The sequence below is a fragment of the Camponotus floridanus genome, unplaced genomic scaffold (genome assembly GCF_003227725.1).
Source record: "Camponotus floridanus strain SB8 unplaced genomic scaffold, Cflo_v7.5 scaffold1, whole genome shotgun sequence".
Taxonomy (NCBI): domain Eukaryota; kingdom Metazoa; phylum Arthropoda; class Insecta; order Hymenoptera; family Formicidae; genus Camponotus; species Camponotus floridanus.
In genome coordinates, this window is record NW_020229214.1 from 2,093,476 (window position 1) to 2,108,041 (window position 14,566).

General features: G+C 38.9%; 1 protein-coding gene across 8 annotated transcripts in view; it reads left to right on the forward strand.

Annotated features, from left to right (window-relative positions):
• Positions 1-14,566, forward strand: part of LOC105250422 (fibroblast growth factor 17) — a 129,646-nt gene that overhangs the window by 112,063 nt on the left and 3,017 nt on the right. For all 8 annotated transcript variants that reach the window (XM_025406200.1, XM_025406190.1, XM_011256511.2 and 5 more), the window contains 3 exons: positions 3,591-3,636; positions 6,761-6,896; positions 13,866-13,972. In XM_025406200.1, the coding sequence (XP_025261985.1) occupies positions 3,634-3,636; positions 6,761-6,896; positions 13,866-13,972 (246 nt within the window). In that variant the 5' untranslated portion in view covers positions 3,591-3,633. The remainder of the gene's footprint in view (positions 1-3,590; positions 3,637-6,760; positions 6,897-13,865; positions 13,973-14,566) is intronic.

Here is a 14,566-nt window from a genome sequence, read left to right on the forward strand (position 1 = left end):
TCCTTAAGTTAAGAGGAAAATCTTCTAAAGAGAATCTTCTAAAGAGATTCTTAATACACAAAGAAAAATAGTTTTTTTTATTTAATACATTTTGTTGAAGTCAAATAAGTTTAATTATTGGAAAGTTTTTTCCGCCTAATTTCAAATAATCTTTTAATATTCTGAATCCCAAGGAATCCAGATTAAATAAATTATTTTAAATTCAGCTTGAAATTAAACTGATAAACAGTGATGTCAAAGAGGATACGGCTCACATGCACACAGAGAACCTATGTGTGAGAGCAGCGTCCTCTCTTTCGCACCACTGCTAAAGGAAAAAAATATACTTTAGATCTTACATTAATACAAGTTCTTTATATACATTTCATAATAAATATTGAATACGAGAAAAATTAAGAGTGGTGTCGCCGTAGCAAATGAAGAAACATGTCGCGTACACGAAAATCGAGTTGTGATGTAGAAGTCGCAAATTCTTAATGAATAAGAATATATTCTTATTTATTAAGAACATTTATTAAGAGGACTTATAAAGTATACATTTTAAGAATACAATTTTTTCGGTGATCCGTAGTGAAAAAACTTCAAGAAATTATAGAATTCTATTTTTAAAAATTCTATGTCTCGCGAATATCGTTTATTTTTTTTTGAAGAAAAAAAAATCAGATTTTTTCTTTGTATAATGATATTTTTTTTCACAATCAGCTATTTATAGATATCGGTACAAGACGCAAGTAACGAACATTGACTGGGATGCTGCGTCACGCACCGTGTGACGTGCGCAGACCGTTCTTGCGTGTTGGAATTTTGTCACGGATGGATTTCACGACGTCCCGGAATTTCGCGAATCTCCGGAATTTCATGACGAGACGCGGTCATGTGTGTACCGCCAATCACGCAGGCACGTGAACGCGTGTGTTCACGCGATAGTACGCAGCATCCCGCCTCGTGTACTGATTACGTACACCGATATCGAAACGCGATAATAACTTTTATTAATCAAATGATCGAAATTAACTCCAGCTTTTATTTTATTCGAATCTCTTTAAATTCTAGAGAGATTTATAAATTCGATAATTTTATATAATAATTAAAAGTGGCGATGTAAAAAATTATAAAAATAATTGGAGCAACGAAGAAAAATACTCGATGATCGCGACTAATAGTTTAACGCTATGGAGAATTCTTGGTCTCTTGGGCACTCTTTCCATTTCGATGACACTTATCGTGAAACATTCACGGACATCTCGCTCTCGGACGTTTTCCTTCTTACGTCAGACGTCTCGGGAGATCCGAATGTTTAATGTATCCCCGCGCCTTTCGACGCCGTAGTTACCTTCGTCGCGATACCGCGTGTATTATCGCGTCCGAGGTGATCCACGGCCGTTAATGAAACGACTAGCGAGTAGCTGTCAGCGGGACGTCGATGTGACTAAGTTTGCAATTATGTAAACCGGCATCCCAGCGAGTGGGATACTCGTATATCTCGGTTTAGAGACGGCGATCTTCGTTCGATGTGAAAATTGAAAAATCGATATTGACGCTGCTGACGTAAATTAGATACTTTGGAATGTGGCACATTCTATAAGTGATTCTCGGTATACGAGCGACAAGAATGTCACATCGAACGGCAATAAAATGCGTAAATATGGTTTACTTATCCAAACTTTCTTCGCATATAAATATCATTTATTATTATTGTTATTATTATTATTATTATTTAATTATTATTATTTAATTATTATTTAATTATTATTTTATTATTATTATAATTATTATTTTATTATTATTATTATTATTATATATTTTTCAAAAGTAACAAGAATTTTTAAAAAATTGTAGATATATTTGTTTATCACTATATCGAGAATGGATGATAATTCGGAATGATGATCAATCAAGATACGTGATTAAATTAATTTTCAATTTCCGCTGTGTGGCCCTTATCTTTCGAAGTTCTTTTAAAGAATACTTTACGCGCGCGTAGAGAGGCCCCTTTTGATTTAATAAAGCATAAATCGTTTCTTCACACATCCGGCAGCAAAAATGTCGAATACAGTTGTGTATTTGCAATCGAGTCGCCACACCGCTGCTGCAGTCGCGCCGATGCAATTATACCTCGAAACCTGAGTCGACTGCGTACGTCATATTGTGCTCCACGTTACGACTCGATGTATATAACGCGGGGAGTGCGATGATGAATGCATGGCAAAGACCTAACCCGCGGCAAAATTCTGTATCATGCGTGCTTACCGTGTCTTCCTCCTGACATAGATCTTGCGCAAAATGGAGTAATTATTGCAAAGATCGCACCGATATCCCGTATCCCACAAAGATAATGAATTTAATTTACATCGGCGTTTAATCGTGCATAATCGAAATCTCGTATCGCGATTGGGAGAAAAAAAGGGGAAAATGATGGAAGAGCGATAAAATCCGATAGCTCCGAAATAAACGCGGCGAGAAGATTCCGTCGAACAGAAACGAAATGAAGCGAATATTTTAAGAGGATCGGGGACGCCGAGAGAGAAAGAAAGAGAAAAGGAGAGAATGGCATTCCGCGCAGTGCAACGGGAGTGCATTGAGATGGGTGGGAGTAGGCGGGATGAGGCGAAAGAAAGGTGCATTTCGTCCAGCCCGGCGATACCACGAGTATCGGGGGAGCCAATAATCCAGCCGAATTAAAGCGGACGGATAACGAGAGAGCTCCCATACCGGTGTACGGCCGCGATCGTTGCTCACCTGCGTTCTATAACACGAGATGCATTCGCATTACGTAATCGCTCTTGCGGCGCGGCGGCTTGCCGCACGTAGCTCGCGTGTCTAACTGGGTTATTTACAATCGCTATATTCTTGATTTCTACAATCCTCTCCGATATCTCCTCGCCACACACGTTGATCTTACGTGAGACAATGCGCGTTCTATTACAGCTGAAATCTGTAAAATGTAATAATATATATGTACATAATTATATAAGAAATTAATATATTTACACATTTTCTAAATTTTTTAAATCCTAAATCTAAAGTTATTAATTATATAATTTGCGATAAGTGCAATTAATCTCGTTTATAAAAAGATACTGTTTGAAAATGTTAATTATTTGCTTTATGGATTGTTTACATTAATATCTGTCTGTGTAATTTTAAAGAAATCAAAATATATATTAATATGACTAGTGTAAAAAATGTGTAAATAATTAAATAATAACTAGCTAATTTATAAAAACGCAGGAATTAATTAAAAGGATAATCTGAGGAGAATTTAATATGCGCATAAATTAGAATGAAATTTAAATATGCGGCATAATCTATTGGCAGTAATGTGTTCTTTTCTAACACTGATTATCTCGAGCATTTTCTCTTATCAATCAAATGCATCCTACCTATACTTTCGATATATGCAGTTGGCAATAGTAATGACCGTCCTGCGCGAGTTTACTATATAATCAAGTGAAATTTATTTGCATACGAAATCACTTAGAATCGCTGCAAATTGGAATGTATTCGCGATAAAACAGTCTTATCGCGTATTCCAGTTCATATTCCCGGTCGACATTTTTAACTAATGGATGTATTTTTGTTGTTTCTAGGTTACCACAGCTTGCCGTTTTAGCGAAGATTTTGTGCCTCCTGATGGTGAGTAGCAATTGTATTAATTATTTATAACACCAACAGAAATTGTAGTTTTCTGCGATATATGCATGAATATACAATTTTTTATATTATCTTTATATTAAACTATTAAAAAAAACGTGTAGACGATTATAATATAGACTAGTGGGAGATCTCGAAAAATTTATATCGATTTATAAAAATCGAGAAGAGAAACATATAGTATAGTAGACAAGTACAGAGAGCCCAGAGACTGACGCATTCATCGCGCTATAATTGGTTTGTAATCTTATCTCTGAATGTGTCGGACATTTGTAGCACGAACCAATTACATAAAGGTAATCTGATGATCGGTCGGCCTAGTTTTCGCGAACAGTAACGAGCGGTATGAGGTTCGTATCCGAGAATTCCAGCCGCAATTCCGCCGAAGCCGCAAAATCACCTACTTTGTAGCTCGCGAATATATGCAAAGATATAGTGGGGCAGGCAGTGCAATCTCGCGCGAGGGTGACTAGGTCAGATCTGAGATATCTCGCGCACGCGAAGAAGAGGTCGGGACCTGAGAGGATCGCGTGCTGAAACTCGTGCCAAGTTGACTCGAGTAAATCGGCGATTACGTCGGCCCGCGCCTTACCTGTCATAGATTAATGATCGGGGCGCTTCCACTCCTACGCGTTTACAACACTGACAATTTATATGGCCGAGGCGGCGCTCGCTGCCGGCTTTGAACTCGTCTTAACTCATTGCGGCGTACGTTTAATTCCCCGCTGTGGGCGCCGCGAAGCGCTATAAGTTTTGACGTTGAATTTTTAAGTACTCGCCGTTCATTGCGGTACCGCTAGCTTGCCGTCGCACTTTGATTAACTGCGTACACGATATATCAAGAATTGTTGTTTTTTCTTGAGGATCTCTGTCGTTTCCAATTCTATTTTTCTATTTTTCTAACTTGTAATTTGTTGCATCATGTTTAAATGTATTTTGATCTTTTAAATTTTTAACAATTGAAATGATTTGTCAATTTTGATTAATGCATTTAGAAATGGCTTTGAATGGGAAAACATAAAGCAAGTATTAATTTACAATTTTGTTCGACATAATTTTTGTTATTAATCAAATAATCTCTCAGGCTTGAAGATGGTACTATATAAATTGTTCAGATTTGACTTGTATGGCATTTGTTATTTATTATGTTTTTGAAATTAATGGAGATCTATGTTCGACTTCTCAATACGATAAGAACAATCTACGCGACAGTGCCATCGAGCGCGGAGGCTCGAATCGTATTTAAATAAGATTTATATATCTCTTGGATACCGGTCCCGAGCGGTGCAATAAATGGTTCGCCGATCCAATAAATAATTAAATGGATGGTTGAATCGCGAGCGATAAATTTAGATGTCGCCGGTAACTGTCTGGTAAATAGCGCGACGAGCATATTCGAAAGTATCGCCTTGACGATACGTTCGCTACGTGAGAATTTAATGAATGGCCGATACATAAAATTGCAAAGCTATTCACTGACGATTGTCATTATCCTTCTCGCTTCTCTTTACGATCCGAAAGTCCTGTCGATTAAATGATAATGCGAATATCGCGGTGATGACGCGGAATCAATTAGCGTGTCGAGTTTTTATCGCGATGCACGTAAGGACAAACATGATTACGATGCGCACAGTATTGCGATGCACTTGAATGCATTGAATGCAGAATTTGTGGCATGTGACGCTCGTCACGTCGTAAAAAGTTTCGGCGAATATATATGTATAATCGTTATTTAATTTTGTATATTAAACGATAGACAGAAGAGGCGTGTTATATACAAGCTCTACTTGTCGCTTGAGTTATATACGTGTGTCCGATTGACCATGTCAAAGATATAAAAGGTGGATGTTACAAAATTATGAAACTGCAATAAAATTCCGCGATGTGAATTTAATTGCTCTCTGTAACCGATAAGCGCAACTCGATCATTCGCATGTATGTTTGTTCATTATTGAGCGCTTATTACACGATAGTATTATATGATATTATTACTTAACGGTATTTGCTTGTGATAAATCTTGAAGTGAACAATAACGCTAATTTGAATTTTTAATAATAATCAATTTTTAAAATATTTTATTATTGTTTGATTATAAGGATGTTTACAATTTTACTGTATCATAATTCAAATTATACATATTAACGAGTTTTACAAATGATCCATATAAATGAAAGGACGGACACGCGTCATATAATGTCTTTCTAATGATTGTTCGATAAGTTATTTGTTTTGACGTTTCTTTGACGTTTCTATAACGTATCGCATCGATCATATGCATTGTCGGCGCCACTTTCGATATAAACAAGACGCCGGTCTCGATGACTATTAATGTTTTGCGCGTGTCCGCTCGTTAATTCTCGAGATTTTCATGCATGCTATTTCCGAACACGATGACTTTTCGTCTTCCTCCGACACGGCGCACTTTTATCGCACGTTATTCGCCGAGCGAATCAACGAATGACTCGATGTCATGATATGTGAATCGATCGTAAAAGCGTTCTTCTTAGGCGGCCGTGAAAGAATTTCGGCGTCCTTAACGATTCTCAGGTCGGTCGTTGTTCTGAAAACACGGCACGCGAATTCTTATCTCTCTCCAGCTCGAGATCCTTCTATTTAATCGAGAGAAATCGGTATAACACGCGAAAAATATAAAACGCGATTCTCTAATTTTGATCCGAATTGCTTTCCCTCGCTGTTTCACGATTTCTTGATGATTAACTGCCTTTTATATTTATTTTTTTCCTTTAATATACGATCGTGCTTGCGTATGAATTTTTTCCCGCAGTATTTGAATAATTCATTAAATATCGGAAATAAAAGTACGTTAAAGTAGTATCGTCATAAAACGAGCATGAACGCGAAGATTAATTCTTTTACAAATCGTAAAGTACATTAGATTTGATATTAAAAGTGCTGCGATTCAAAGTACTCGCAATTATGTAATTCATTTTCGCGGAACTCCGTTTGTGATTCATCGAATGATTCGTCGACTTTTTTATGCATTTCATTAAACGGCTTTTCGCGGAACAGAGTATCGGTAAAACAATTTCACGAATGACGTGGCTAAGGAATTTTGAATACACGAGTGGACTCTTGTAATTGCAGGTGGTGATGTGCGGGGCGGTGCCGGCGATGGTGCGCTCCGTGAGTCTCTACTCGACTTGCAGCAGCGGCAATGTTACCGTAATAGGCCGCTCGATCAAAGCCATGAGCCGCAACGATCACAATGATGCACCCTACCGTAAGTAAGACCGCAGTAATTCGCTATGTCTCTTATTGCTAATATCGCATTTAAGCGCGATGAATAAAACATTTTTTTAATCAAGAAAATTATTTTACACATATACGCGTATGTACAATAAACTTTGTTATTCTTATCATAATGTTTTAAATTTGGCGAAAAATCTTTTTGTCTCGAAATCTATTACGTCTTTATAATTTCTGTAACAAGAAGAGATAATTTTATAATAATCCAATTAAGATAAACTTCTTTTTTTCGTGAAGAGATTTTTTCTTTTAATGAGTCTCCGGACTTTAATATTATTAATTAATATTATTTAATATTAATTGATAGTTTTTCTCTTATTTGGAATATAATCTTCCAATTATCTTGAAAGTGAAGGAAATCTTGTTATAAGCGCGTAGTAACGTAATCATCTAGGATGAGTTAATCAAATCCGTTAATTAAATCGATTCCAGTCACCATCTCAGCGTCTCGTTATCGCTCCGATCGATAGTTTCGTGTATAAAAGGAAGATTTTGCGTCTGTAATATCCAGAGACGATGCAACTAAAGAACTTAATTTACTGCGATTCTTATCAATCGACCTCCGTCGAAGACCTTATCTCTCTCTCGTTTTCACTAGCAAATGCCTCCACGGCGGAGAGCTTTTCCGGATGAATCTTTATTTTTGCGAACTAATAACTGCAGTTCTATTTGCGCGAATGGAGCATTGAGTGCACAATCGAGAGAGACGCGAAGAGGGTAAAAGAGGACGGCTCGAGGAGCCTCGATGAATTATGACGTAATTTTGCTTCGTCTCGATTGTTTTCGGCTAGACATTGTTTATCTCTCGCCGTTTGCTCTATCGTGCATCGAACTCTCGCCTTTTCTCCTTTATTTATTGGATCCTTGTCGCAAGCAGACTACAAGGAATTTAGCTTTATTTTTTTTAACGCTAGGAGAGGAGATATTCTCGACAGAACATTTATATATGTGCTTGCTTGTTTTCCACCTGTATTTTATCGCCTTGACATACATTCACCATGATCGCGGCAACGCTTGTTTATGTGTCAAGATGATACATTTACCAGACATTTGTCAGACATTTCGCATATCTTTGGCTGATTCACTTAAATCGAGTGGATCGTTAGCACGGGATTATGATGAATGACGCTTCTCACGTTCGCTTTATATAACTCTCTTGTTTATGATAATCTTGCCGTGACCTTAATGATGATCTCAAATTTAATCTTATCCAATATAGACATAAATATCGATATATTTTGGAGCTCTAAGTTAATAATTTCTAAAGAAAGTGAAAAAGTTTATGCCCTGTAATAGTATATACAGGTATCATGATCATTTTTCGCGTATAACTTTGCATTAAAACAAATTTATTTAAAATTATTAAAATATGAATTATTCATTCATCTTACGGAGCAGGATAATTTTATTTTCAAATTTTATTAATATACGACGCTATTAATATATTAGAAAATTCTATCGTAGCTTAAACTTTTGATCAGCTCCCACATGAGTTCTTTGTGAAAACCGCTCTTCCTACGGTGATTTTTTTTCGGACCCTCGCGAATTTTTTCGCGGGAATTTACGCGCGATATCCCAGATGAGACGAGCGAACCGGGCTGTCCGCCCTACGTGCGGGAGCGAGTACGAGGCGGTTCCTCTCGAGACGATCGCCGTCGAGGTAGGGGACGAAAGGAAGGTTCGAAAGGAGGGAAGAAGGCTCGCTTGTGCAAACAGAGGAGCCAGTTTTCGCGCCGCATGCTGCGCGCCGCGTCTGCACCTCCCCAAGATCCATCACCTTCGCGTATCTCCTTCTCCTCCTTCATCTCCTGCCCCTTTTTACCTCCTCCTGCCTTCTTGCGCGTTTCCCTCTACCTTTTCCCTCCGTGTTACTCTGCTCTCTCACCTCTCACGGCACTCAACTGCCGACAAGTCTCTCCTGACCGGCGATTACTCAAGTCCCTCTCGCGAAGCAGAACGACGTATGTTTTGCTGCACGAGGGATTGAGACACTGTAAGAGCGTCCTTGGTCGTATATCAGGTTTTGACGAAGAATGCGACACGACGAATCTTCGGGAATTTCAAGTCTCCCGAAGTTTCGTTGCCGTGCTAGTTAAATGACAGCTGATATATGACTTTCGATGTTTTCTGTCAAATGGCATAAATCGCCACACTATCTCTATAATTTACTAAATGAGTTATGTAATGGACATATCGTCATGGATGAAAATAATGCAATAATTATCATTTTAATATGTTGATAAACATAAAAAGATTGTGTAAATGTATTGTTTTTTTCTATAAATTACTTTCATTAGATGTAATACCGAGCTGTGATTTAATTGCAATTCATATTATTAGATATATACAAGAAAATATAGAAGCTTTGAATGCGAGAGAAAAAGAGAAACGCAGGAATGATAAGTCATAATTCGAGTGCGTCAGAAATAACACGATAATCACTATCATTTACAATCAAGGTAAATAATAATTATCGACTTTTCGTTACCCCTGCACGTCGAATAAACACAGATACGATCGACGTGACACGCTTATAATTACCATGACGCAATGTACTTACTACAGATTTAACGATCTCCCAAGCGTCCCGTTTGACGTTTAATGCCCGAAAATCGGGCATCCCTCGCGATTGATACCCGCGCGAATTTCGACACGAAAGAGGCAAAGAGGGAAAACGATGGGGATCTGTGTACAAAAGGGAAAGGGGTAGGCACGAAAGCAGAAAATCGGCGCATCAGCAGCACCGACCATCCGGACTGGAATTTAATTATTCGAGTCGCGGCGGACTGTGATTACCGTGTCAGGCCGATAAACCAGGCTCTTCACCTGTCGCACCTTTGATCTCGCGATACCTCGCGTTGCATTCCCATCTGTCTTGATGCGCCGGGTATTCGTCTACTGTACAACGTCCAAGAGTGGACGTTCCCGGTGCGTTCGCATCGGCCAATCGTGCGTTTAGGTGTTAATGACAGGGTCGCTATTATACGCGCGCGCTCATAACGAGTGAGCCGCGTCTCTCCTTCTCCTCCTGCCTTTCCCTTTTGACTTTTTCTTGCGTTTTACACGGTCGGTACCGGCCATCTCTTCCTCGCGCGTTGTATTATAGCTTTCATAACGCCGACGCCGCGAAATTGTAGCGCCCCAGTGGTTCTCGACCTGGCGCATCGTCGTCTCATCGCACGTCAATAGCTGCATCGACACTTTTCGCGTGGAATCGTACGTGCTTGCGGCATTTTTTTCCGTTTCTTTTTTCAACGAGATAATAAAAATTCTGAATTATCCCAATTTCTTGGATTGTTTCATAGCTCAAGCAGGGATAAATCATTTGCGGAGTTTGCCGCGTGATAGAAAAATTCGCAGGTAGTTGCGAACCTGTAACGAGCGGCGAATTGGTTCCTATATCGCGAGGAGCACGTAGAAGTAATATATGGGATCCATTCTTCTCTCCCTCTATCTTGCTCTTTTCCTCTCACGCGCGCAGGCCCATCCTACTAGTTATTATCCGGGGTAATCGTGCCTAAAAGCCGGTGCCCGCTTTTGATTAAAATTGGCTTTTAATTCATTTGGCAGCCTCTAATCTCGCGGCGGCTCCGATCAGAGGGAACCAGAGCGAGGGCGACGTGCCGGTGGGGAGCGAAAGGGAATAGGACGGAGGGAGAGGGAGAGTTGAGGGAGAGAAGACAGAGGTTTGAAGCGAAAAATTTAGTGGCTTCCTCTCTTCATTCTCATACGCGCCGCCGAGCTTGCGAGTGCGCCATGAATAAATTCCAATGTGGCATCTTTCGCCAAGATATATTACGTCGATCGATTGCGGATAGGTCTTGCGAAGGAATGCAGCTCTGCTTCTTGCATGCTCTGAATTTTATATTTTGCGAATAGCGTTCTCTCTCGATAGGCACGTAGGCATTATGAGAAAATATATCATTATGAATCTAATAAATAACTACTTTATATTTATTATTTTTTATAGTTAATATTTTATTCTCTACATGTATATTTTATTTTATCGCTTTAATCCAGTATCAGAGTTTATAAGTTTAATCATAGAGCGTACTCGTATTATTTTTCGAAACGTTTCCTAATTGAAAATAATCTTGAATGTTTTCGCCGATATCAAGATTTCGCTTATTGCGTTCGATTTATCTCCTGAAATTCCGAGAAGAGAATTCATTGGCCGAGGAGAGATCCATCAAATGGAAGATTGAAATCAATGCTCCGTAGACGCCTGTCTCCGCACGTCTGGCAACTTACTAACAAACGCGTCAGCACTCGAATGGCGCGCCGGTCTCACTTCCTTTCTTTGATAACGATAATCATCGTTTCGAGACGGAGCGACAGAGTTTCGCTGCTCGCGATTGCTTCAGTCGCCGACGACGATGTCGATGGCGACGAGGTACCGGAAATGTGAAAGTTCGGTAATGGGTAACTGGAGCGAGCAAATACGTACAGCGGACTTTGTGAGACGCGGTAATGTCGTTGCCATCGGGTTGTTATCATCGTATCTTTTTCCGTCGTTGTACCGCAGATATTGCGCGACGCATATCTAAAATTCCGGTGTCATGAACCGGAAGGAAGAGCGAGTATCGGCTCGTATAGTTTCTGACTTGTTTGCAACCATCGCGATACTTACATTATCATGTAACGCATATTCCGTATTGGCTTGCTAGAGTTTCGTTATGCTCGAATTTTTACAGCTGCATAATTCACGCAGTTGCTCCAATAAGCGTATCAAAGTAGCGCAGTTACATGTTTTGGACTTTTATCGCATTATCGATTGCTTCATAAAATTTGTTACCGATTTATTAATCGATAAACTGATCTCGATTAATAAAGAAAGTATTTAACATATCACTTTTATCGATATTTGCTAAAATAATATTTTTTTTATGATAATAATGAAAATAATTCCAAGGTTTTATTTTTGCTAATTAATTATCGTTTAATCGCGTCCAATCGACGGAAAAGATAAAAGTTTTTTGATTAAATATGTGATTTATTAAAATTATTAAGTATAGTATCTATGTATTATATGTGATGGATAGATTTTTATTCATAAAAATTTATCAATTAACTTTTCAAAAAGCATTTTCAAATAGAAAAATATATGAAATTTTTCTCTCTTAATCATTTTTATTATGCAATATTTTGATTGCTGACGTAGTTTCTTGTATGCGAAGCAATCTATTAAAAAATCCACGTGTGTATATTTATTGTCTATCTAAATTGCAAAATAATTACAAAATATTTTATGATTAAGCAATGAGTTGGAAGTTTTTTCGAAATATATATCTCTCGATTATACCATCTATCAATCGGCGCATTAATATTCAAAGAACTTATCGGTCGCCGCGTTAAAGGGTACATAATCATGTAGATATTTCTCACTTAAACTATCTCGAGCGATAGACAGAAAGGACAATTATTTGTCCTCTTTAACGATACTATCGGAATTGACGCTCCATTACGAGGTAAATCTAATTAATTAGCGTAAGTGGCGCAATTAATTGGCGCAGATTGTAAAAGGCTAGCGAAACAGCAGTTTGAAATTAAGTCTTCTCTGTCGTTTTTATTGTCTACGGCACTCTACGGAAAGCCGTGGAAGCCGGATAAGAGAAAGAGATATAAGCAAGAGGAAGGAAACAGAAAGAGAGAGAGAAAAAATAGACTGAATCGAAGAAGGATTTTACGAGGCAGTTCAAAGACATTCTTGATTTCGATGTTGGAAGGGTATCCGACGAGAACCACTTGAATTTAACGAGGCTCCGGCAAATGGGCCACCCTGCAGATTCACCTTCTTTATTCTCTCTATACTACTGAAGCTCATGCCGCACTACTAACCCATGGACAAACACTCGATTTCAAGATTGCGCCTTCCGTCACAAAGTTTCCGAGAAACGTTGCGATCGGCTGTAGACAAACCTATCAGCGAAAGAACAAAACTTTTGCCCTTCTAGTTTAATTCTCCTCTCATTATGATTCTCTTACGTACCAACATATGTCGGAACGAAATAGATTCTTTAAAGCATTACAAACTACAGATTTTTTATCTTAGTCGAACAGAGTAAATGCCCCTTTACGAAGGATATAAAAATGTATCCGTTACATTCTCGTTTGTGGTAAACGACAGGAATAAGAAAGGAATCGAATTTCCATCTCTTCTGACCCAATTCTGACGTTACAGCAACGTGTGAGCATATTGAATTAGATGTTTCTCGCACTAGAAATGAAAAGGAGAAGGAGGAAAAAAAAAACGTTGCACCTGTACCTGTACCGGTCGGTCCCTCTTTTTTTCCTCCATCCGACAGACAAAGGGTGCCTGCTTCTCACTCGGCAAAATTTCGTAACACCAGGTAGGAAGGGTGGAGGAAAAGAGACACGAAGACGCAGAACGGAGCGAGAAGGAGAGACGGCGCTGGCTACGGTGCAACGTGCACTTCGGGGTCGAGGCACGACAGGATCCGCTAAGTGGCAAAGCACACACCGGACGGTCTGTGCCTCCTTCATTAGCACCAACTAGCCTCGGCGGCGGGCTTAGCCGAGTCTTTTCTTCTTTTCTCGATGCCGAAGAACGCCTTGGTAGAGAGGGGTCCCAGCGTCGTTGTAGGTACAACTCGCGCCATAAACCTCGACGAGGTCTCTTCTCGGAAATATGCCAGCGCGCATACCGAAGCACAAAACGGTTCGCTTTGTGCATCCTGTCGCTTGTCCTCCGAGATCGAAGCTGGTAGGAATTGCAAGGCTTTTCTCAAAGTCCCTCTCGGACTGTCCCGAGTTATTTACAATGCAGATTGCTTTATTCCCGTTATTTTCTCCTCCACGGGGAGAGAATAATTTTGAAAACGATTTTGAAGATCGCGTAATAAACTGTATCGAACTTTTATTTAAATATAATGATTCGCGTTACGAGATGTTTCACGTTTCTTTCTCTTTTCGTGTGTTACAGAGAAACTCACCACACAATCGGAAGATTTCAGTAGGAAGCTGTACATCTTTGCGGAGAAGAGCCAACGATACATTTGCTTCAATAAGCGGTGGAAACTTGTCGGCCTGGTAATTACTCGCCTACCAATTAGTAGCATACTCCATCATCCCGAGTGAGCGAGTAGATTTACACGCACTGGTAAACGCATTGGACTGTTCGTAATTTCGTAAATTTCTATTCATCACTTATATGCGGGGCTGTAATTTAGAAATTGGATTATTAACAGTCCGGTGATTTAAGGCTTCAACGTTTACAACGTGTATTACAAGCCTTAATCTTGCCTGATTCATCGTGCGTTAAATTTACCGCTCAATTTCCTGAATCCGTCTCGCGAGGGGAAGTTTTCGAATAATTGTGTTTACTTTTGTGCGAATGCAATGATTGAAAATCATCGATCTATCATCTATACATTTAATTTTCAATTTCGATCGATTCGCCAAAAAAAAAGTATAATTTTATCGATCCATATTTTTGTTTTTATTTGATTACGCTCTTAGATTCGTATAAACATTTTTTAATCTTTTGCAGTGTTACACTTTATATTATAATAAAAGTGAAAAATTTATGGAATTTATCTTTCGCGAATAAAGTTAGATTAGATAAGAAATTTTGTACGACGGAAAAAAGATATTTAACATGCATCCTTATTATCTCGAAGAGCA